Source organism: Xenopus tropicalis, chromosome 4 (assembly GCF_000004195.4).
Source record: "Xenopus tropicalis strain Nigerian chromosome 4, UCB_Xtro_10.0, whole genome shotgun sequence".
NCBI lineage: Eukaryota > Metazoa > Chordata > Amphibia > Anura > Pipidae > Xenopus > Xenopus tropicalis.
In genome coordinates, this window is record NC_030680.2 from 37,172,966 (window position 1) to 37,199,818 (window position 26,853).

Sequence of the window (26,853 nt, forward strand, 5' to 3'; positions counted from 1 at the left end):
ATTCTAGGACATACTTAAAGGAAACCACTCCTTCAATATTCACACTCAAGCACTTTAGATTGGCACCATAAGTAAGCGTGCAAATGCTGAAGAATGTAACTGGAATGTTTTCTGTGGGCCCCTTACCCCGACCTAAGGTCAGTGTTGCACATAATGCTAGATATAAGTATGGTGTAGTGCAACACAGCTGTGGTGCAGAAACCTTCTAGAGACGTCAGCCATGATGCTCATCTCCTGATCTACAGATGTTTCACTAGCAATACGCACTTGCTGGGGGGAAATGCTCAACAACCTGTCTGTACCCACCACACACAAGGTCAGCACTGCACATAGTGATAGATAGTGACAGAAGTACCGCAACAATGCGGTAGTGCAAAACCTCCTGGAGATGTCAGTCATGATTCTCTGATCTCCTGATATACAAGCTTTATGCAAAAGTAGTCATGAGCTATGAAACTTATCTAGCTACTTATTAAAAGCTAGCCACATCAGGTTTGATTAAACTATGTTGGCTTAGGCTTATATGCAGAATGTCATGTCATCAGGTGCCACACCAATAAAAGCAAATAGTTAAATATAACTTTATACACACAGAGAGCACCTTAGAAGCCTGCAGCCTTGGCTTCCTTACAAAAACACTTGGTTATACATCTGAACAAGTCTTAAGGCAACATATAATAATAAGATAAGGAGGCCTACACACCATGCATCAAAGCACAATACTTCAGGGCCCTACTTGTATTTATAAGACTCCTTGTATGTCCATTTTTTTTTTAAAGTGATTGTGTGGTTAAACAATATATCAGAAACTACCCATTTAGCCAAAATTAGATCTTGTACATTATGGGGCATATCTATTATAGTGTAAGCAAACATTACTGGTGACCATAGCAACCAATCAGCAATTACATTTTAATGGTCACCTTTGGTTAGAAACAAAAGAAAGATCTGATTGGTTTCTATGGGCAACATCACCAATAATGTTGGTGTAAACACTATAATAAATATGCCCCAAAGAGTTAAAGGTTTTTCTACATTTTTTACTGCAGTTTCTTGCTACTGTATGTCAGAAAAACAAATAAATGGGACAGTACAAATCAGTATGTTACAATCAGTATGTTACAGTATGTTACTAAACAGAGTGGTTAAAATAACGGTTAAAGTTTGGTCGGATGTTGTGGAACTAACTGTGTGTGTTAGACCAAGTGGCTTGTTAAAGATCCAATAAGGGAGTCTGCACCTCCATGATTATGAAAGTGACCTGCCCAAACCATTTTATACCCTCATTTCTGTAATGTTATATTTTAGTTAATTTTAAAAAATTGGCTGCACATTACAAACTGCTAGTATTCAATGGCAGGTTAGGTCTATGACACACAGGGGAACTTTTCAGCTGGCTAATAAACACCCTTTATTGCCCCCTCTGAATAAACACAGGTGCTTTCCAGAAAATTCCCACTATGTCCCATTCAAGTCAAAAGAAGACAGAAGCAGGTAATTTTTAATGGTTTTGAGCTGTCTTAAAAAGGACCTGAGTGCCATAAATCATGAGGGTAAGGTTTAAGCTCTGGCTTTTTAACCCATTCATCACTAACGTGTGGGAACGTGCACTACCTTCAGTCTTTTCACACTGCAACCCCTGCACCTGTTGCTAAAGATCCTCGCATCTGGTCATCACTCCTACTATGGCTCTTGGTGATGCCATGGCTACTCATCACCTATGTTTTAAGGATTTAAGCTATAAATGATGTGGTCAGTGGAGATTCCCAAACCCTCTGCTCTTCATTAAAAGCCATCACAAATAAAAGGAAAAAACTCTCTTAAAAGGAGAAGGAAAGGCTAAGTCACTTGGGGGTGCCAAAATATTAGGCACCCCCAAGTGACTTTAATCACTTACCTTGTACCCCGGGCTGGTACCCATGTTAGGAGAAAACAGCACCAGCTCAGGGTAGCTGTAGCGAGCGCTTCCACGTTCCTGCTTCGTTTTGCTGGCAAATTCCCGGGACCGGCGCATGCGCAGTAGAGTAAGAAGCCGACTTAAAGTTAAAGTTCGGCTTTTTCCGAAGCCGGAAGGAGGAAGCGCTGCAGCTACCCCGGGCTGGTGCTGTTCTCTCCGAACAGGGGCACCAGCCCGGGGTACAAGGTAGACGATTTAAGTCACTTGGGGGTGCCTAACATTTTGGCACCCCCAAGTGACAGCCTTTCCTTGTCCTTTCAATTCCTCCTGTTCTGATACACTATGGTAAAAGGTGATTAAATAACTTTGCTATGAGCAGTTCATTAACCCGCTGTTCCTACTACTGGGAAAGCAAGTAAACTGGCAAGCTTTCTCCAGCTAGCTCACTAGGGGGCATATTATTCTGCCTGGCCATTTAATGAGCATTCTGATCAAATTTTAGAACAGCTGCATTTCATTGCAGTTTTACAAAGGCAACAAGCAGTTATAAAGATTAAAATAAAGCGTGCTAAACTCAAAAAACAAATGTACCAAAAAAAAAGAGCATATAACACAACACAATTTATGCATTTTTACACATTCAGTGTGGGTTCAGAAGAGGCACATTTAAATGCCTGTATGTAAGGGCCCTTAAAGTGATACTGGCACAAAAAAACTACTTTTTAAAATAAACATAAAAAGTTACCTGCTGATCATTTTTTGTTGATAAGGCTGCTTTTGTAAGTAATTGTTACTGGAAGTTCCTAAACCTGACTGTCCCTTCTCAGCCTGTCACTTATAGCTTCAATTCAAACAGCCACCTCATAGAGGAACACAGAGAATCAGATAGGTAATGTAAACTCATCTGACAAAATTATAAATGGCATGCAAAGACAATGGTATGACAAATGTAAAAAAAATGTCATTTCTGGTGTCAGTATCTCTTTAAGAAAGCAAATCACTCCCAGAGTGGGACAAAGTTTATGGCAATTTTATCCCAATCAGTTAACTTTCCTGCATATTTTTGGACTCTTTGCAGATCATGCCCTAAATGGAGTCGAACGTAGGACCTCAGCACAGTAAATTGCCAATGCTTACTACTAAGCCATTGTGTGATTGGTGGAATGTTAGTGGACTCAGAGAGCTGAAACTTAAAGGGGTGGTTTACCGTCAGGTTATCTTTTAATATGAATGTCCTATTCTTAGCAACGTTTCAACTGGTCTTCATTTTTTATAGTTTTTTTTTTTAACTTTATTTTTCCGTTTCCATAACAAACAAATTAAAGGCAAGGTATGAAAGACAGATTGACATTTCTATGCAAGTGCTATACATCTGTCACTCACAGGACATTGAGATCATTAGATTTATAGTAGAAAAGGCGAATATAAAAATAAAGTTTTGTAGCACCTTAGCATGTATGTAAAATGGTCTAAATACTAGTTGTTGTTTTTTTTTTAAACTTTGTTTTTATTGTTTGTTTTACAATAAGGTAGGTTACATATAAAACATGTGGGGGGCAAAGATAGAATGAGTAAAGTTGTTGCCAGGGGGGTTTGGCTAAATACTAGTTTTTACCATAATATGTCTCCTGTATCTAACTGGCCCAAACTAGCAGTTGTCACCCAGATCTGTGGCATGGTAATATTCCCATTTCACCCACACCTCATATTTGGGCAGGGTAACTTTTATAGTTTTTTTTTTTTATTGCTTTACTCTTCTGCCTCTTTTCAGCTTTCAAATGAGAGTCACAGACCCAGGGATCCAAAAAAATACTTTTGCTCTGTGAGGCTGCAGTTTTATCTACTGATGTCCTCTCCTATTCATCTTTCAGTCTCTCATCCACACCACTGCCTGGTTTCTAGGGTAAGCTTGACCCTAGAAACTAGATAGCTACCAAACCAGAGAGTTGCTAAAAAGTTTGCTTAACTACCCTCTTGCATAACACTGCAGGAATGTCCCTGCTAATGTAGGCACTGAATGGGAAAATGCCATTCATTCTGTCCCAAATCCAGTCTTTCAGTTTCTTCTGCAAGCCCACTCTGTGCGGTTGGTTATAATTCATATTTTTATACATAAATACAGATTAGAAGATTTCAGCAAGCTTCCCCTAATACGCTTGCTTCTGAAAGGGTGGCTTCTAAATGTTACAGCTCAGGCAGGAGGTAGCTAAAATATGCAGTCTAACTCCTTTTATGAGAGGTTTTGTTTTCATGTTGAAAACTGGCTTTAGCAAGAGCAAAGTGAGAGCTATTAACAACAGGGCATTTACTGCTTGAAATGTGCTTTGACTAAAGATTGAGTAATACCCTTTGATGCTAATATGGCGCAAGAGGGTTGGAATAATAGCAGCTGGTATTGTTTAGCTTTCCCTCGCCCATCCACCCCTGGAAAGGCTGCTGTCAGAAGGCATGCTTGCGTGTAAGCGCCACAGACTGACAGCCCCAGAGCCGCCAGATTCCACTATGGGATATTTAATATGTGTACACCAGCAGCACAGCGCTGAAACTGATTAAAAACCATGAATGGAAATAGTTAAATGTGCTTTGAACACAAAAGGAAGTAAACAACATTTTGAAAGCACCATTTTTTCTTAATCCTTTCACTGCCAGACAGTTTTCCCCAAAATGTTTTCACAAAATGCAATTCCAAGCTTGTTTTTCCACATTTTGCAGTTCCTTTAATTTACCTAGGAAATCTATACAGTGTTGCACTAGGGTGTCCGGGGCCACCACTTCAAGGGCTCAGCACCCCCAAGATTCGTTGTGAATGCCCCACCCATTCCAGTCCTTAACTATGTTTTAAGTCCTCTGGCCCCCATGGTTCTGACACCTATGATTTCACTATGTGTGTTTTCCATGTCGAGAACCAATTTCGTAGGATGAAACTTTACTGAAACATAGCAGTTTTGGCAGTAGAACAACCTGAACTACCAGGCCAATCTCTCTAATAATCCTAAAAACGTTGAGCAACCAAAATGCATACATTTTCATAAACAGGGTTTTTACTTGCATGCTTTTGATCATAAAATCAAGACTTTCAATCATTTCATTATTTTTTATAGTTTTAGAATTATTATATCTTAGTTGTGATCATGTACAAGGTACTGTTTTATTATTACAGAGAAAATGGAAATCATTTTAAAAATTAGAATTATTTGCTTATAATGGAGTTTATGGGAGATGGCTTTTCAGTAATTTGGAACTTTCTGGATAACGGGTTTCCGGATAAGGGGTCCCATACCTGTATACAAAGGTTTATACAAGCAGGGGCTCTCCTGGTCTTCTTCTAGTCATGGAGTGACAGTAACACTGAGCTATTTGCGTCTGACAATAAATAGGAGCAGTAAGATTTTTTATTTATTCTTTGAGTCTCACAAAGCCAAGCGCTACTAATTCGCTCATTTTTCAGGATAATGAAAGCAGAGATTAAAGAAGCCGACCAGTATAGCACAGCCAAGGTTAAGCATTTATTGTCTGTTCTGTTGCTTTTCTTGAACATCTGCTTGCAGTGCGATTCCAGCTTATAATAAAAATGGTCCCTATTCCCAATACAACAACATGAACATTTAGAGGGTCAAAAACCATTCATATTTTAAAGCAGGAAAATAAGGTTGACAAAGAAGTGGGAAAAATTATGAAAGCTCACATATATTTAATAATTTGGATTAAGCATGGAGTCTCTTATATGGAAATCTCATATCCAGAAAGCTCCAAATTCCAGCAAGACCAGCTTCCAGAAAATCTATTTCAAGTAAAGAATTACATTAAAAAGAAATAAAAAGATTTCCTTTTTCTACATAATAATGAAATAGTACAGGTATGGAAACCATTATCCAGAAATCCAATATCCAGAAAGCACAGAATTAAGGGAAGGCCATCTCCCATAGACTCCGTTTTAATAAAATAATTCTCTCTGTAATAATTGTCTTTGTAATAATAAAACAGTACATTGTACTCGATCCCAACTAAAATATAATTAATTTGTATTGGGTTTAACTAATGGTTAAATCGTTTTATGAAGACTTAAGGTACGGAGATCCAAATTATTATTATTATTAACATTTATTTATAAAGCGCCAACATATTCCGCAGCGCTGAAAATTATGGAAAGACCCCTTATCTGGAAAACCCCAGGTCCCAAGCATTCTGGATAACAGGTTCCATACCTGTACCTTGTATTTGACTGTAACTAAGCTGCATAGTGAAACATTGGCAAATCAATCCTTTTGGGTTTATTTAATATTTTTTTTATTGACTTAAAGTTATTTCTTAGTACCAAATAGTAGTCACCTGTATAAACTACGCAAAAATTAGCTTATAAAAAGCTTAAGTTAAACTTAACTATAACCCTGCTCTTTTTAAGGTATACAGTGAGGACAGTAATGATTTAATATAATTTTGCATTACAACCTTGTTTTCAGTTTTTTTTAGCTAAAACCAAAAATCCGAATCTTATGCACTGAATCTATGCATTTTCTTGAAAATAAGCATCTTTTTTGAGCCACTGTATGTTGCTTTTTAAAATAAACATTAAATGAATTAAATATTTGGTCATTATCACCCATGTATTGTATTACATTTGCAATATGTTCTGAATTGTTCCACATAACTAGATCCAGCATAGTTACTAATATTACCATGTTAAACCAGGGACAAGTCTGACATAGCTTCATGTTTTTTTTTCTGTTTGGCCTTCCTCTGAATCAACAAGAAGCTAGGCTCTGAGACAGTGGGTTAAACTTGATTTGTGCGTCCATTTTCAGTTTAATCTGCTACAAAACTCTATAATTAAATTTTGGAAAACAGAGTTTGATCATTGTGTAGAAACCTATGCAGCCGAATATTATTTCTCTGCCTACATCTTCAATTATATTTGATATACGAGTGGGGGATATTAAGTGATAAAAAAAAGTGTAGCATTACTTGTTCCCTTCTTGTTGCTTCGTCGGAGAAAAATACTAATTCAATTGCTTTTTCCACCAAAAGATGTATAAAGTGCTGCACCGAAAAGGATTAAGTGTGCCACTGCTATTAGTTCAGTGTAGTATGGGGGCGTAGGGAAGGTGGGTGTAATTTTAACGCTGTTTTACCAGAGAACTCTGAAGTAGTAAAACTTTAGAAAAGGGGGAGGAATAACACTGAAAGCCATTTAAGGGATAGGGCTTTGAAGAGCTGTGAATAGAAAAAGAAAGTGCTTGTCAAACCCAAGCTGGATTTTTGCTAGTGAAGTGTACAGATGGCAGCAGAGAGGGGGTGTTAATGAATTCTTGTTGGGTCTCCATTATGCTTTTTTTTTTGTAAAGTAAAAAGCAGGCGCTGATTCAAGACTGCAATAAGCTCGATTTTCCCACAGTAGGGAACTTCATAATGAAATTAGGGAATTATTTACTTTGAATTTGGCACTGTTTGCAGAGGAAGTCCGCGAGACATACATAAGATTCCTGCACTGAAGCAATTTTCTGCCAGCTCGGGAAAGAGTACGAAACACATGGCAGTACTGTTGCCTGCTTATATTGTATGTTGTATATTGTATATTGCATGTTTACAGCAAACAGCAAACTACTAAATTGTTAATTATCCATCAAATCTGATAAGCTGCTATACACAATACAGCTGAGTAACTAAACAACCTTTTCTCAGAAAATCCATCTTTTAGTTGCAATAGGATTCCTTATTGTTCTATGAGCAGAACCTCTACAATGTGCAATAAAATGGTGAAACACATGTAGTGGAGAAATAATATTTCTTGATTCAGGGGCAACTCGGCACTATTGCACTCTCAAAAAGCCAAACTTTGGGCACAAGATTTAACAGAGCCATTTTATTCCATAGAGGGCACATCTGAAGTCCCCTTATTCATCTTTACTACAAAATTATATATACTTTCTGTACCTGCCTATCCTTACTGTTGGCAGATCACCTTCCAGATTTAACATCTTCTAGATAAGTGGGCTCAGTATTAAAGGATAGCTAGGGTGAGATTTGGGGAGAATTCCTAATTGTATTAGATACAGCTAAAAGTCAAACAAGGCAAATTATGAGAAGATGTGGGGTAAAAATATATTTTCTGCCCTGGATATTTTCATAATGAAAGTGTTTGCCTATATATATTTAAACTTAAACTTATTTAAACGTATGAACCCTAACTAACGGTTGAAACTCCAAGAAGAGCTGGAAACACAACCACTGGGGGAAGACTATGTAACATCACACTTTTTCTTCCCCCCTGGATTTGCTATAATTTTACATGGTGTTTGCAAAATAAAGACAGGTAACCATAACTCATGTAATTATGCGTCATTTCCTTAGTTTCTGCTTAAATTGTGATCTATAAATATTTGTATGAATGGTTTATAAACAAACAAAAGGATGCCAGAGAGATGCCAAATGTAAAAAATATTTTAACCATATTCATATTACAAGGGACTAAAGAAAATGCTTTTTACGCACAAGACAAAGTCCATTAAGGGCACTGTGCACGTGGGTATCACTACTTCTTTGCTTCTCTCTCAGCTGGATTCATGTAATCCTCACTAATCTACAGTTTGCCTATGAAAGTGTCTCACAGCGTAAACCCGATCCTATGTCTGATTTTCCTCCGTATTTCTCACACATGGAGCTTGAGTGCATATGAATCTCTGCCAGTTAAGGTATGGGTCTATAAATCTTCCCTCACAAAGTGTAAAACCATATGTTGAAGAAATGGGCTCATTTTTCCAACTGGCTGCCAAAGAGACAAACAAGCATTTAGAAGCAGGGAACAATGTTGCCACAGGGTGCCAAATTTGCAGAAGAAAGCCCTATAGGCTTCTGTCACGCAAACGTTTGACAAGTCTTGCCAAATGGCCCATAGACGGCATATGCAGTGACTGGGCCCTTTGTGTTCCAGTTTAATACTGCAGATGGGAAGGTTTTCTGTCTGGGAGTAAGTATAACCGCTGGCTTCTCCACATGAAATCTTACACATACACACACACACACACACACACATATATATATATATATATATATATATATATATATATATATATACTGACATAGTTTTCCTTTTACTCGAATATATTTCTCTGGTTTAATCACTTGGCTAATAAAGTTTTAATAAACAGCAAGCAGACATATTAATGAAAACATCTAAAAAATAAAATATGGAGTAATGCAATATAAGGCACTAAGAGCAGTAACCCATAGCAACCAGGAAGCATGTGACTTTAAACAGACGAGCAGTAAACATCTTATTGGTTGCTATGGGTTACTGCTCCTGGGCAAACATAGTGCTTTTTATTGCATATGGGGGAAAGACTCAAAATGCAGACTGATTATACATCCCATAATAAACAACATAAAACACACAGGTTGGGTCAGGCATAATAACAGCAACTATAAGAGAGGTTAGATATTCAGAGAGGTGCCTCCATGTATTCTTAGATGTGCATCAATCAAGAGCAAAAGAAATTGACTGGTGAGCAAACAATGCTGAGTCAGTATGCACAAACCAAGGAGAACCCTTTTAGGGTAAGGCAGAAAGGGTATTTGCCCTGGACCCCCAGCATCACAGGGGCACCAGCGAAAAGGTTTGGCAAAGGCATAAAAAAAAAATATCTGTTTTGAAAATGTTATTAAAATAACATTTTATATAATACATACATTATGGATAACACCTAGGGGCACATTTATCAAAGTATGATTGAGTCCGAATACAAAAAAATAGTATATTTTCTAATTTATAGAACTGTGCCTATTTTCTGCAATTTTTTCATTAATTTGCGCAACTTTTTCGTTGCGGGAAAATTTATGCAACAAAATCGTATTTGTCACAACGAGTACGAAAGTGTCGGATTCATTCAAGCTTCGGTATCGTGACTTTCCTTGGGCCAGGTTGGAGCTGCAGAGTGCTATTGAGTCCTATGGGAGGCTTCCAAAATCATGCACTGAAGTCAGAAAGTTTTTCCTGCCGTTTGTGATCGTTCGGATACGGAACTTTTGGATCGCCAATACGATATTATCGTGGCTATTGCGATTTTTTTGTTAGCATTTTTGTGACAAAAAATGGAAAATCAACAGAAATGATGTTATCTAATCCGAATTTTACCCATTTTGAGATTCGAACTCATACTTTGATGAATCTGGCCCCAAGAATACCCAGTCTGTAGCCAATTCTGAGAAATGATGCTTCCCTTTTTTTAAGCACGGATTCAGCTGGGCTAATATAGAACTTCCAGAATTCCACTTACAGACACAGAGTGGGCCACAGGTTGGCAATCTGAAGTACATTAAAATTGGGTATGTAATACAGGGGGAACAAGGACTGTGCCACAGCTTTGAGGGGGGGGCACAGGATCAACAAATTATTAGTTTTATATTAGTAAAAAACAAGGTTAAGATGAGAATTGCCAACTGAAAGGACCCACACACAATCCCACCTGTTGCAGATAACAAATACAGGCTAATACAAGGAGGGGGATTAAGAAACTAGTTGTCACACAGGAGTTTGGGTCCAGCAAAAAAAAAGGTTTTCATGGACCTCCTGTTATGCTATTGATAAATAGTTTTTTTTTTCAGACTGGGGAACTGCAGGACCATGGACCCCTGAACTTAATAACTCTAAGACAAAAATGCATAATAACAGAGGAATATTAATTATAAAAAATTACTAATAGGAACTGACAAAAACTTGATAAAAGGCAAAAGCATAGCATATTAGTTCAGAGAAAAACCTTTCCCTTTTGTGTGCTATCTTGTAGGTGTACATGCAATTACTCTGGAATTGTGGGAAATAACACTGCATTCTGGGTAAAACATTGCAGATTGCATGGAAATTTTGTACATTGCGTTTTAAAAGAGCCCCCCACGGGGCAGTATGCCTCCTTTAGTTCAAGTTCAATGAATGGGGTCTAATGTTTTAATTAATAAATATATCTACAGGGAAAAATCTGAAACTGAAGGAAAGTCCCTTTCTCATTTAAGAATTTTCTAACAGTTTCACGCAGGTAATGTTTTGCTTTTCTCCATTTGACAACTAAAACTTGCACCTTTCATTATCCCAACCACCACCCCTAGAAAATATTATATATTATATATATTATATATAAGCTGCCAGGCTACCCCATCATATCCATTTTTCTGCCAAAACACCAATACACCTACAAAACTCCATTTCATGGATCAATACAGGATCTATATGGTAGCAGATACACTAAGCTGAAATATGCTGCGTATTTACAAAATGGGGGCAAAACTCTTGTGAGGTAGCTTGTGCCCATATATATTAGCAGCAAAGCTTTTGTGGTGTCATTATGTTACGTGATGATGCTGGCCCACCATACCTCGCTACATTTGGCTGAAAAACGCACATCATCAGCTGCGTGTATTTATGCTTGAACCCATGTTTTTAAAAAATGCAACATAAAAATACCCCATGTGCCCTTGCCCTTTATCTGTGCACTGATAATTACCTACCTTGCAGGGACCAAACATGAAGTTGCTCATCATTCATATCTATCTCCCTCCCCCTTCAGTGGTATAGGGGTAAGTATACTAATGGAAGCTATTTAACTTACCTCAATTTTATCCGTCTTAGCATCTCCCCAGTAAAGTTTGCCATCTTGAAGGTCCAGTGCTAATCCATTGGGCCACCCCAATGATGAATTTACAAGAACCATCCTTTCTGACCCATCCAGATAAGCAGACTCAATTTTTGGATTTTCACCCCAGTCTGTCCAATACATGTACCTATAAAAAAAAATACTCTGATTTAGACCAATATGACATAAAAAAAAACTTGAGAAATGCTTAACAGCAGGCTTTCTCCAAAGAGAAATACTTACAACAATAATTTAGAAATGTGTTAGGGATGTGCTGGAATCCCTTTAATACACATTTTAAATGGAAAATTAATTAATACATAAATAAAAAGTAAAAATAAAGCATATCGAACAGTGCACAGCAGTGCCAACACTACAGTACAAGCTAAATTAAAGGGACACTATCATTCAAAAAAAATAAAATAATAATTTTGAATATACTTCAAAAGGTATGAGGGGAAGTAGGTGCAGCACTAGGCACAAAAATGGGTGCAGAAGAGTCTTATTAAACAATATAAACTTCAGGCTTTTACACATTTGTGCTCATCTATAGGAATGCTCAACACAAATATCCTGGTTGTGCTTGCCTTAAAAATATCCCCAACCATCTTGATCCTTGGACAATTCATATGAATGACCTACTACAAAAGCCTTAAAAGTGAAACAGCATGCAGATTTGATAAACATATTGTACTTTCTAGAAGTTATGAAACATCTTTGCAAGTCCGAAGACTCACTAGGAAGGTTCTCAACCTTCTTAATACCGCAACACTTTAATACAGTTCCTCATGTTGTGGTGACCCCCAACCATAAAATTATTCCTAAGATCGGAAATATGTTTACCGATCGACCCCCAAAGGGGTTGCGACCCACAGGTTGAGAACTGCTGCCCTATATGGCCAAGAGTAATCAGATACCTGTACTTTCTACTTGATCTTAACTAAGATGCAATCAATCCTTACTAATGGTAAAACAATCATATTGGGCTTATTTAATGTTTAAATGATTTTTATTAGCATTAAGGTATGAAGATCCCTTAACCGGAAAACCGGACTGCAAGCACAGTTTGTGTAAATTTCCTTAAAGTCAGTTGCGCATAAAGCCCCATTAATTAAAAGCTACTTGCGTCTCTTTGCATTTCCGAATAGTTCTGCTCAACTCTTCCTGCTTCCAATTTCAAATCAAGCACAGTTACACCTATTGATGCAGAGGTACCCTGGAGCTACTGCTACCTGTGGACCAAGTGGTAGCCCTAGGGTTACCATCGTCCATAGAAGCAACACAGAGCTGACAATTTACTGCTCCTTGGTAAAGGGGGATATTGCAGCGTGTGCCAGTGTGTCACTAAAAACTTTATTTGTCACATGCATGCGCAAAAGCCACGCCAATGCCAAAAATTTATTCCCACAGATTTTACATTGGGACTCCGGGGGATTTGCTAAAAATCAGGAAAATGCTGTTGGGCACGGGAGACCAGGGAAGAGCTACCAAAATCGGGTTACTCCCGATGAAATATGGCGGGAGGTTGACAGCTCTGGCAATGCACTTGAATCTAAAGAATCATGCACTAACCAGAATCGAAAAACTTTTAGCGCAACTGTGTCTGATTTACAGCAAAGTGTGAGAGGAAGTGTGTTCATTTTGACCACAGTTGTACCAGGTGCAAGTCCCACTTGTGGCCACAAGAGACTCTGGAATTCTGGGGCAAAAACACTGCCTTATAGGGGAAAAAAACAAATTGACTGTATTTAAAATTGCACTTTTCTTATTGAACTTGCAGATATTTATGAGCCCTACTGTGTTCAGGGCAGAAGGGACCACATAATGTAGACTGGTACAAACAGTTGTGTCCACTTAACAACTTGAATCCTAATATATATTCAATATTCTGATCTGAACCCATTCTAGATGAAACCCATCCTAAAGCTCGGCATATACAAAAAGATCTGCTTGCTTGGCGAGGTCACTAAGCGAGTGGATCTTCTCCTGATATCCCGACCTACAGGTGGGCGATATCAGACTAATTCAATTGGAATGGCGTGTATAGGCGCCCATAGGTTTGGGGACCGCATCAACAAGCCTACGCAGTCCCCATAGGGCTCCTAAATACTTTTTATTTAATGGTGCCACGGCACCACCACCTAATGCATGCAAGTATTCGAGGGGACCATTGAGATCAGGTTCTCTGGCAGGGCCCCAGGTACCCCAGCTAACACTAGTTGCATGATCTGTTACCCAGCATATGCTGTAACTGGCTGAACAAAACTTCCATGCCATTCACACAGAGGTGATTGCAGCCACCTCAGGCAAAAACTAAAATTTAATCAAATGCTGTTGTGCATGGAACATGAACTTTCAATACACACAGTTGCTAGAAATCCAGTAAATCAAGTGGTGCAGCAAAGCATTTAACACTGATGAATCATGCCAGGAAACGTGTTTAAGAACAAATAAACACAGTCACAGAATAACAACCCATTAAAAAATGCTTCCACTGCCACGAAACAGCTCTAATTGGATATAAATTGCAACATCCTGATCTCTCCACTATGAAGGCTATTTGTTACCAAGTCCTATCCAGTTCAGTGGGTGCCAAATTGCTCAGAATGGCCCCCAATTAATTTCAATGGCAAACGTCTGGACCAGCAAAGGATGTGGTAATCCGTATTTTTGAACAGTTAGCTTATCTGCAGGTATGATATTAAATTAAATAGGGGGAAATTTTAAGCATTTTGTTGAATGTCCACCGAGCTGAATATTTCTTGGGCTACAAAACACCTGCAATAAACTTCAGCAAATAATCTGGAGCAATTGTAAATATGTTTTAAGGTATCGGGGAATATACTGCTGTAAATATGACTTAGAACCCACATTATTAGTTTTGGCATCTCAATCAATGAAGGGGGCAGTGGTCCTGTAACTTCCATCTTTGTTGAGGCTTCTCCAAAAGAATCATTGTATGCAATAAGAGCAAAGCAGTTATTTGGAAACTGGCCTGTCCACATGGATGCCTGTATGACCACCCCATCTTTTGTGATATCCTGATAGTTCCAACCCCCACTTTTTTCACTCTACAAAGGGCAAACTGATCTTTGCATTGTAAGTAAGTAGATATGCTTGTTTACAATAAAAAAAATTGTAAAACATAAAAAAGATTATAGTGATATATACTAAAACTATTATACTTACCCGGTCAGGGGGTGTAAAACAATAGCTCTTGGTTCATCCAGGTTTTCAGATATTAAAATTTTCCTTGATGTGCCATTTAGCCGAGTAACTTCTATACGATCTGTTCCTGTGTCAGTCCAGTAAAGATTACGAGCTACCCAGTCAACTGCTATGCCATCAGGGTGCTGTACTTCAGTTGTAACAAGGGTTTGGGCTCCTGATCCATCCAGATATGCACGGCGGATAGCCTTAACTTCATCATCTGTCCAATAAATATATCCTTCGACCGGGTCATAATCGATGGCAATTGCATGCCTGATGTCATCAATTTGCAGGACAATGTCTGTGAAATCTGGCATGTCTAATGAGATCCTCCGAAGGTCAGTCCTTCGTGCGAGCAGTAGGACATCATCAGCTCCTATAACAAAGAAAATTGCAAAAAAAAAGGCTTACTTACAGCAGAGAGCATATTAGCTACTTTTAGCCCTGCTCTGTAATCTAATGCTTTCTCTGGTAACTTATGGTAGGCAATAGGCACTAGCAAATTTAGCTATTTAGTTAACTAATATTTATTCTTTACAGTGACATAACAATAGAGTAAGCAGACCCATGCAGGAAGTGTAGCTGGGCCCCACGCCCCCAAACGCAATTTACACACTGGATTTGCATGGGAACAAGGCTCCAGTGGGCCTCAAGGAGGTACTGGTACAGATGTAATTGCACAACTTGTAGTTTCACCACTGTATGTGTTGTTTAAAATGAACCTCCCTTGGTCTATTGTATTGCTTTAGATCAGGGATCCCCACCTTTTTTACCCGCAAGCCACACTCAAATGTAAAAAGAGTTGGGGAGCAACACAAGCATGAAAAAGTTCCGGGGGTACCAAATAAGAGCTGTAATTGGCTATTTGGTATCCCCTATGTGGACTGGCAGCCAACAGGAGGCTCTGCTTGGCAGTACATCTGGTTTTTATGCAACTAAAACCTGCCTCCAAGCAAGGAATTCAAAAATAAGCACCTGCTTTGAGGCCACTGGGAGCAACATCCTAGGGGTCGGGGAGCAACATGTCGCTCACGAACCACTGGTTGGGTATCACTGCTTTAGATAAGTATTTAGTGATTTCCCCAAAAGCCCTACCAGAAAAATGACATGTTTTTTTTTCTACATAAAACTATTACGTTTTCTGGGGGGGGGAAAAAAAAAAAGTACTTTCATTTCCAGATTTTACTGGTCCTTTAGGTAAGGGTAATGTCTAATGGTAATGTTTATTATGCATTGCTATAAGTTATGTAAATATACACATCTACAGTAGACCCACAAAACTATTAGTGCCAAAAATGAAATATAATAATCTCATACCAAAACATAACATTAATGACATAATAAGAGGCCCTATTTCTTTTCTCATTACTTCAAATAATACCGAGTTTATTCCGTAAAAGCATTACAGGATACAGCCGATTCAGATATGCAATATGTAAAAGAAAAAACAAATGAAAAAAATCCTTCAACAACTTGTCGTATTTAAACAACATTGCTGAAAATAATACTCCCGCTACTTACATATCTCAGGAGAGGGGGAGGTTGTGTCTAGACATTATATCACTGTACAAGGAAAATATGTTTAAACTGTTAGTGGACACAATGGCCCTTTGAAAACTAACGTAACTAAAGTTATAAAGTTGCTTTAGCTATTTTATAAACTAAAGGAAAAAAAATAATGTTACTTTTTCTCCTATGTGAATATCTATCAACAAATGCCCTATCCCAAGTTACATGTTTGAGAGAACTAATGGAATGCACCTGAAGTATAATAGCAATGTTTTAACAAGACCGGTGTTAGTGTGGGCATTTCTATCCTGTGAATTATCTGCTACCCACAGACTGAAGATCAAATATTGGATGAAAGTATGAAGGAGGTGGGGCCCTGTAATTTCCAGCTTTGCATCTGCCAAGGGTCAATACATTCAATGGTAGCAAAGCAGTCATTCCAAAACTGGGAAATCTGTCTGTCCATATAGTTGGTTCTATGAGCGCCAATCTTGGCATTCGGATACTTTTAAGTTCCTCCGTTTCTCTCCTTACAGAATACAAGAAATAGTAAGGGCATAAAGACCCCTCTAGCCCCAATTTAAGACAACTTAAAAAACTAAACCCTAAAAAGTATCTAGTAGAATTAAGTCTAAAACAACTGGACTTTTCCTAGTTTTCTTTAAAACTTTTCACCACTCATTCGAGTGGTTCTGGAACTGAAGAAGCCACTAAAATGAGCAGTGAAACGTTTTCCAGAAAAATAAGAAGTCCAGTTGTTTTAGATTAGTTTAGAGCCAGGCCTTCAAAGTTGCACACAGTGGGTGACCATCTTGTATTTTGATAGAGGTGTTAGTGACCCAGCACATGCTCAGTGTGCTCTGGGCAACTGTTGAGAAGCTAAGCTTTGGGGTCATTGCATCTAGCAGAAAGTGAGGTCTGTCTCATAGATGATGCTGCACGATTGATTATTAAATTCTGGTGCACAATGCATTGGTTCCAGAAAAGAAAAGAAAATGGGGAACTACTAGGAGCATCTTCAGAGGCACAGATTTTTGTTACTAAAGGGCTGTTGCCTTGGGATAGTACAGAACCCAAAAACATAATATACAGCATTCATATCCTACTTCTTTAATAAATTAGTTTTAAGGTCTTTAACCTTAAAGTTGGATGAGAGGCCAGACTTTGTATCATAACACAAAAAGATCAGGGTCCAGGTACAGGCTTAACATGTGCCATGGTAAGAATCAGCCCCCTAATGATATGCCATATAAAGGGGAACTAAACCCTAAAAACAAATATCAGTAGTAATGCTGTATTTTATAAACTGAATTTACTTCACCAAACTAAGGGTTCAGCATCTCTATAACAGTAATGCTTAGTGTGCTCTGGGCAGCTGCTAAGAAGTTTAGCTTAGGGGTCATCGCAAATTATCAAGCAAAAAATTAGGTTTGCATGTCTGAAACTGATGCCACAGGACTGATTATTACATTCAGATGCCAATGACACTGGTTTCTAAACTGCCATGTAGAAATTATCTGCATTAACTGGTAATCAGCTGTATATTTTGACTTCTACATTCTATATGTACAGTATATTGTGAGTCGGTCCCTAAGCTCAGAGCATGTGCAGAAGAGAAGATGGGGAGCTACTTAGGGCATATTCTAAGGCCCAAATCTTCCCTGTTGTGGTTGCTTTGGACTAGTACAGGACGCCCAAACATAATGCTTAGAGTTTCTAGCCTACTTCTTTTATAAGCTTTAGATCTCCTTTAACATTACAGTGGGGTAAGAAGTCAGACTTGGTATCTCAAGGTTCTCATGTGTCAGGGAAGAAAACAAGCTCCCAAATGGTTTGACATTTAAGAGGATTTCATGTTATAGTTTACTTATTCTAAAAGTAAAACATATTAGAAGGCATTTGAGAATTATGAATTTATATAAGCATATTTGCAATGTTTACACATTAAAAAAAAAATTACCATTGCTTTAGTAAGTGAAACATGTTTAGCACTATCTATGCATCACTCAACTGCTTGAGCTACCAACCAATAGCAATAGTTGTGTGTAGATATTCCTTTATTGCATTAATGTTGACAGATTATTGATGTTTGCCCTTTTGCTTTTCTACTGGATGGTGGTCCAAGCGGCTATAAAGCAGTATGTAAAAGGGAAACAACAACCAAAACCAAAAACTTGCTAATTATAAATTACATTCTGAAAGGGAAAGGAAACAGGCCTAAAACTTGTAAGTTTCACTGTACAAATCTGCAAAAAACAATTTGTTTACTACGACATAAGTACTGGAAAATCTCAGGAAAGGACAAAGTTTGGATCAGTATTTATGTCACAAGACATCAAACATAATGGGGGAAGTGCGAGGATTAATTGTTTGTCAAGCAGCAAATGGTCGATCAAAGGCAACATTTACAAAATTGCTTTCCCTGGTTTTAGAAAAAGGGAGTACTGGGAAAATGCACTTTGGTTTTAAATACATCGGCAGATGATTACAATTGCTTTATTTAGCAAAATATCAAAGAAAAGAACAAAAAGGGAAAAAACAAAAGGCACACAAAACACTGAGGGCTAATTTGTAACTCAACACTGAGGGCTTATTTGTAACCAAGGCTGTATGTCACCCTCTCCCCCAGAAAAGGTATATAGGGATCTACCAGTAATAACCACCATGAGGGGGTCATTAGCATTGTCACAAACATTTTCATTAGACCAACTTTTTGGGTTCTTCCCATTATTCAGATTTTTAATTAAATGGTTTAAATAATGTCACTGAAGTATAATACAGCAGTTAGTTCTTTGGATTGTTTCTATGATCTTGATACAAGACATTATTACAGCATTTATTCAACAGAAGCTTATATATTTCCTTCTTATGGAATTAAATATTTTACCTTTAAAATATGCTCCAACAACAATCAGGAAACCTGCAACAGCCCTTAAGTCAACATGTCCTGCAAAATGTCAGGGTATTTACCTCAATGGCCTACTGAAGAACTGCCGTATGGACAGTATAGTGAAAGGTAAAATACCGAAAGGATGTATGTATGTATAATTTATATATAAAGTAATACAAGGATAAGCAGCACTGTACAATCTTACAATATACACAATTACACACAGGGAGAACAAGCATTATAATAAATACAATAAATAAGTATAAATACACAGGGATTAAGTGCCATGTGGTATGAGACACAGTAGGAAGAGGTCTCTGCCCCTTAGAGTTTACAATCTAAGGGGTCAGGAAACATACAGGCACAAGAGTGCACCAGGTATAGGCATTTGCCCTTAAGCGCAGGACTAGACAAAAAAATGTTTTAGTGCTCCAGAAGGTAGCATCTTAAATTTTTTCTTAAAGAGAGTAATTGATCCCTATGGAGGAATTCAGGGATAGAGTTCCAGAGTTAAGGAGCAGTGAGATAGAAAGGTTCAAGACAAGAAAGAACAGTGGGTGTGGATGGTGTAAAAATACGGAGGCTCGGAGAGGAGAGGAGAGGAGAGGAGGAGATGACCAGGAACATACAGGAAGACCAGTGAAGAAATGTAGTGAGGAGTAGAGGATTGAAGGGCTTTGAACGTTAGCAGAAGGATTTTGTATGCTATCCTTTGCTAAACAGGCAGCCATGCTAGAGAGATTACTTGGGGCTGAACAGGTTCCTTCTTAGGAGAAGAAGAGAGCAGGAGGATTCTAGCAGCAGAGTTTAAGACTGATTGCAGGGGAGAGAGGTGGGAATATGAGAGGCCTGTTAATAGGAGATTGTGGTAATCTAAGCAGGAAAGGATAAGGGCATGGATTAGTGTTTTGGCAGTAACTTGTGAAAGAAGGGCTTACCTTGGCGATATTGTGGAGGAAACTGCAGCAGGTTTTCGCAGTGTTATTAATATGGTTAGAGAAAGAGAGACTGGTCAAAGATAACCCCAAGGAAGCGTGCTGAATTAACAAGGTTAATGGTCATGCCATCAATAGTAATGGTGAAAGGAGGAGAAGGGCTAGGATTGGGCATGAGCTCTGTTTTATACTGCATAGGGTCCAGCAAATTATGGGTGCAGAGGAATTTAGTGACATGAGAAAAGACAAGGCTTTCCAGCAGTTTAGCGGCTAGGGGATGGGTGCAGTGTAGCCTTTTTAAAAATGGCCTTGACACAGGCTTGTTTGTATAGAGAGAGGAAAGTACCAGAAGTCAGAGAGGATTTGAATATAGGAGTTAGAGCTGGTGTTAGGGCATGGGCACACTGTTTTGGTAGTGATGAGGGCCTAGGATCCAGTGAGCAAGTAGTAAGTGGAGAGGCTGAGAAAGCTGAGAATCTTCAGACACTGTTACAAGATCAAAAGAGCTGAATAAGGAAAGAGGAGATTTAGATGTACTGCAGGCAAACCGCACAAAAAAACGCCGAGCTGTGTAAATAAAGTTCCCAGGATGCATCGCTACTTTGCAGACTTGAGGACTTGAAGAATGAGGCGGCACATGCGCAATGTGGTACAGCAGTGGGCGCGCTCCCCCTCGTCACCCTCCGGCCGTGCCTGCGCTGCTGGGATCTGTTACGCGGTGCGCCTACACGGACGCGTGCCTAGGCTGGGGGGGGGAAGTAAGCGCATGCGCAGAGAAGGACGCGCGCCTAGGCTGGGGGAGGGAGGAAGCGGGCATACAACTTCAAAGATGGCCGCGCCATTCTTTACATAACGCTGAAACTTTACAGTAAGATTTTATAAGTTTCTCTTACTATAATTGAGCCCAAAGTGTAGCGTTTTTCTTTACCTATACAGGTATAGGACCCATTATCCAGAATGCTCGGGACCAAGGGTATTCCGTATAAGGGGTCTTTCCATAATTTGGATCTCCATACCTTAAGTCTACTGAAAAACCAATAAAACATGTATTAAATCCAATAGGATTGTTTTGCATCCAATAAGGATTAAGTATATATTAGTTAGGATCAAATACAAGGTACTGTTTTATTTTTACAGAGAAAAAGGAAATTAATTTTAAAAATCTGAATTACTTGATTAAAATGGAGTCTATGGGAGACAGGCTTTCCGTAATTCGGAGCTTTCTGGATAATGGGTTTCTGGATAAGGGGTCCGATACCTGTACTAGCACTATGCAATGGTAACATTTATAAAATGCCTTGCCTTCTCCTTTAAAAGAAGCCATGAAAAGCACAGTCTTGTGTCTGCAGCATACAAATATGAGGACCAATTGGAGCACTATTTTCATTTTGGGATTAGCACATGCCACATAGTTTTATAATACTAAGCATACTGGGCACCAAATTGATCAGAAGACCCCTCGCATTTATATTTATGCTACTTTTCATCTTTGTACCTAAAGACATGTCAGAGAAAAGATGATATGAAGTGCAGCTTTTACTTAATTTTTAGGACTTCTATAAAAACTGCTAGCAAAGCTTTAGGTGGTTTGGAGAAGTATGACAAACTTCACTCATTATTATCATGCTTTTTGATGTATGCAAGCCAGGAATTTCCATAAAACAATACAGATTTGGTATTGGAATGCTTGAGAAACTAGGGGATTTCCCACCCATATAACAAAACGAGTTTTTGATATATTTTCTATGCTTGCTTCTATGAAAAAATTTAATTTTATTTCTTTTAAGCAGAATCATACATTGTGATCATGCAGAATTACAAGAAAAAAAGCTCTCTTTCTACAATAGATAAGAATGATAGATAGCCCTTGGTCTTGGACCGTTATATTCAAATATCAACATTCTGGTCCGGGTATCTTTTTTGAAAATAGGTCCCACAACACAAGTATCTGCTAAGGTTTGAGGTCTGATTAATCTCATCTGTCATTAAAGTGTGAAGTGGCATTAGCCTTATAATATCCTTATATTTTACAATAGGGGGCACATTGTTAACTATATATAAAATATACAATTATATACAACCACAGTAATTGAATGTTCCCTTCAGGCAATGCCCCTAAAATAAAAAAATGTTGAAAAATTTCCTGGTAGTTCATCCAAATGAGGTACTGCAGTGAAATTAAATCCCCTCAGTTCATGACTTCAAGAAAAAAATAACACACACAATGCACCACTGTGTGCAGACAGCAGGTGTAAGGATTCAGCTTGCCCACCCCAATGTCCAGTGTGAAGGGCAGCACCGCCAACTTTTTAAATGACCTTCATTTTTTTATGTCTTTTGATTTATCAGACTTCCTATTTTGCTGCTTTCCAGAACAAACTGAAAATGCAATCTGGTTGTCTGGAACTCTGTCCCTCACTGACCTTCTCTCAGCCTGAAAAAACACAGGCTTAGAGCAGTGGAGCCAATGCTCTGCGTGCCCTCAGCCTTACTAAAAACTTCGGTCACCCCTTCATGTTGTGACAGTACAGCTGCACTTGTTTGTGGTCACACGGAAATTAGATAGCATGTCTCCTTTTTCTTGTTTTATGAATAAATTATTAAACTAGTGGTAAACATAAAGAGCAGGGGAAGCCAGAGAAAGTGTTTGCACGGTGTAACCTGTTTCTGTACAGGTATGAGATCCATTATCCCCAAAAATCTCCAAATTATGGGAATGCCATCTTTCATAGATTCCATTTTAAATAAATAATTCAATTTTTTTTAAAATCATTTCCCTTTTCTCTGTTATAATAAAACAGTACCTTGTACTTGATCCCAACTAAGATATAATTAATCCTCACTGGAGGCAAAACAATCCTATTGGGTTTAATTGATGTTTAAATTATTTTTTAGCAGTCTTGAAGTTATGGAGATGCAAATTATGGAAAGACCCATTATCCTGAAAACCCAAGGTCCCATTATACAAGTGATGGGGTTCTTCCAAGCAAGGGAGTATTTCACAATTATCATTCCCCTCACACACAGTACAAACACCTGCGGTACAGATTTGCCATATTTTTCCAAGTGCAGTACATTAAACGAGTATATTATTCCAACTTAAGGAACCAGCACTCCCTGCATTCTTTGTCTGAAACATTTTCAGTATCTGATGAGATGAAAACCACATTCTTAAAACAGAATAATAATACAATGAAAGCTAAAGGAATACTAAAATATAGCATTCACAGCCATGTACGGCAGCATAAACATACCTCAAAAAGAATTATATAGAAAACCATAAAAAAACCCAAAACAAAATCAGGAATTTTTCAGCCAAAGTAATTCCAAGAACTGATACCCCCATATGTAATAAACAGCACAGTTTGCCTAGACACAGTAACCCATAACAACAAATAACGTGTTTGCTATTAAACAGATGACTAGACCAGTAAGTGCTACAGGTTATTAGGACTGTTATTAGGACTTTTTATTACATAATGCTATTATCACTGGTGTAACTACAAATAACTACAATACAACAGAGCTTGCAACCATGGGGGAGCCCAGATAGTAATTGGGTCTGCCATATGATAACCTACCCTGCTTCTTGCATCCATTGCAAGCGGGTGGGCAGGAAAACAGGCAGTGGTAGGGTGTGGACAGGGGAGGTTGAAAACAAGTGTGTGGGGACCCATACATTCTTGTGGAGTGGCCTTGTCCAGTAACATTACACCACTACATCAATACTTTTTTTTTTTTTTTTTTACCAAAAGGTAGGCACAGGATCCTGGTTAAGGTACATAAGACTGCACCATGTACTTACTTGTGTGTATATTTGCCATATGCGGTGTAAAGAGTGTAGTGCTTGTGCTCAGTGTAAGGGAGCCATATCGCATGGATATTTTCCTATAGTAAGAGCAAGTCTTTACAATAGAATGGAATAAGCACCCCACCTTTAGAGATTTGGCACATGGGGAGATTAGACAAGGGAGATTTGTCACGGGCGACTAATCTCCCCGAAATGCCATCCCGCCGACGCAAATGTTAATCGACGGTGGGATGGCATACGCAGCGCCGTGATTTCCCCGAAATCGTGGAAGTTGCCTTGAGAGGAACCTTCTGCAATTTTGGCGCCGCGTATGCCATCCCACCGGCGACTAACATTTGCGTCGGTGGGGTGGCATTTCGGGGAGATTAGTCGCCCGTGACAAGGGAGATTTGTCGCGGGCGACTAATCTCCCCGTGTGCCAGAGCCCTTAAACAGATACTGACACCAAAAATGAAACTTTTTACATCTATCATAAAATTGTCTTTGCATGCAGTTTAGAATTTTGCCCAATGCTTTTTCATTACCTATCTGATCCCCCATATTCAGCTCTTCTAGTGCAGAAAGTGCAATAGCATTTGCAACAAAACTACTAGTAAGAATGTAATATGAAGTTATTATTATCTTTGTCCACCACTAAATATTGCCAGGCTTCTGCTGGACTGAGCAAGTACCTGCTGTTGTGTCCATGTGAGCTCATCTTTCCCATATGTTTCCCATAGGGAACAATTAAGGAATGCACATTTGGATCTACACATTCACATTCTGGAATGCTATTTTAAAAGATCAAGGAAAGAGGCCTGGAAAAGTAAAGAAAAAGTATGGAATGAAGTATCATCGACTTTTCTTTGGTCCGGGGGTAACTTTTTTAGATGTTAGGGGCTGTATAAAAAGGAGAGCCTGGTAGTAGGAAGACCACTGAGAAAGAAATTGCAACTGTTAAGAAGTGTGAAATAATGAGAGACTATCTGTATTTGTGTGGTTGAATGGGTTATGGAAAGCTTGATTTTAAATGTTAGTGTTGGAAATGGACCTGTTTGGCGAGATTCTGCATGTCTGGAAAAGAAATTAAACAATATAGTATAAAGCCAAACTGCCAATATTTACAGGAGAAGTTGTATTTGCATTTATTTCAAGCTTTTTTCTCCTTATTATTGAATTAGGCATTTTTCAGGAAATATTTGTAAAAGTCCACATACATGACATGCTGAGCAGTGATTAGAAAAATTGGATTCGCTAGCTACATGGAATTGCAGGCTGTGCAGTTAGGATATACAGGTATCGGATCAATTTTACAGAAACCTTCAAAATATGGCAGCCATTTCCCATACAGTTCTATTTATAAAAAAAACAACAAAAAAAAAAACCTAGACCTAGATCTTTTATCATAGCCTTAAGGCAGTGATCCCGAACCAGTGGCTCGGAGGCAACATGCTGCTCATCAACCCCTTGGATGTTGCTCTGAGTGCCCCCAAACCAGGTAGTTATTTTTGAATTCCTGACTTGGTGGTAAGTTTTGGTTAAATAAAAACAAGATTTACTACCAAATAAATCCTCCTGTAAGCTGATGAGCATATAGGCTGCCTAACAGCCAATCACAGCCCTTATTTGGCACCTCCATGAACTCTTATGATGCTTGTGTTCCTCTCCAAGACTTTTTACATTTGACTGTGGCTCACGAGTAAGATCCCGATCACAAGTGGGGATCCCTGCCTTAAGGTATGGTGATCCAAATTACAGAAGAACCCGTACCTGGAAAACCCCAAGTCCCAAGCTTTTCATATAATAAATCCCCTACCTATTTTACAGAGGCAGTGAACTAAGTCTACAGTGGCCTGTTGTGAGGTGAGCCCCAAACAGTTAAGGTGGACATACGCAGGCTGATATTTCGCTCCTCCAGACCAAGTCAGCAGTTTATTGGCCCATGCATGGGGCCCTCAGAAAGGTCTGTCAGATATCTATCAGACAAGTTTCAAAATCATGTTGGAAAAGGACTCCACCAGTCCTCACCTCATGGGTCTCCACAGACCTGTGCCAGTGATCAAATCAGCCATATTTGGCCCAGTGCATAGGAGGCCAAAACAGAAAGGGATCCACTAATATTATTTATACAGCACCATCTGTTTCCGCAATGATTTACAAAGTAAAGGGATACAGATACAAGACCAATAGTATGTGTGGATAGCTTTCAAGACATTTCATTTTAAAGAACTAATTTGTGAACTTTCTCTTCAAGGTGTGTACTAAGTACAGTACATATAAAAAGTAGTCCAGCACAGGTTCAGATTCTAAAACCTGGACCCAATATCTGCACCCTTAACCTACAACTTGACCTGCTGACTAGTTTCCTGAAGCCACTGGCTGAAGACTTGGTAAAATAAAAAAAAATCTTAATTGCGTGCTCAAAACCAGCTCCAAGCCTGACCCCACAGGTGCACCTGCCTACCTGTCTGTCTCTTTTCCTTGATACTGCCAGTGCCTTGTTATTTTCTGCCTAGACTGCTCTCTACCTGCTCCAGCGACTTGTAATCCATTATAATAAAGGCTCTCCTATCCCCCAATATAAGTTAATTTATACAAGAATCTGTCTGAATATATTTATAAAAAGTGAGACCTAAAATGTTCTGTGGGCAAATCTTCATAACAAAAAATATCAGGCTACAAGAAAAATGTTGAACGCAAGGCTTATTTCAAAATGTCATTCCCTTTTCCATTTTAGAAGTTGGAAACAAAGAAGGCAAACCCACTTGGTCCCACAAAGGTATGCATAAATTGTACAAGGCACAAAAAACCCTTGCCACTTTGACATGCTCTTCTGTGCCCATAAATTCTAAGAGGGCAGCCACAGACAAGGGAGAAAGTTAAAAGCACTGCTTTGGAGCAATTATACAGACTGACAAATGGTTGGAAACCTTTTCCATCCCACAATAGACTTGTTCATTTGTAAATGAGTTGCCCATGCCCTTAATGAAAGAGTCCTGATG

At 38.7% G+C, this 26,853-nt stretch overlaps 1 protein-coding gene across 2 annotated transcripts in view; it reads right to left on the reverse strand.

Annotated features, from left to right (window-relative positions):
* lrp5 (LDL receptor related protein 5) overlaps positions 1-26,853 on the reverse strand; it is a 115,904-nt gene that overhangs the window by 52,602 nt on the left and 36,449 nt on the right. For both annotated transcript variants that reach the window (XM_018093450.2, XM_002941643.5), the window contains 2 exons: positions 14,707-15,103; positions 11,494-11,665 (listed from right to left, as the gene is read on the reverse strand). In XM_018093450.2, the coding sequence (XP_017948939.1) occupies positions 11,494-11,665; positions 14,707-15,103 (569 nt within the window). The remainder of the gene's footprint in view (positions 1-11,493; positions 11,666-14,706; positions 15,104-26,853) is intronic.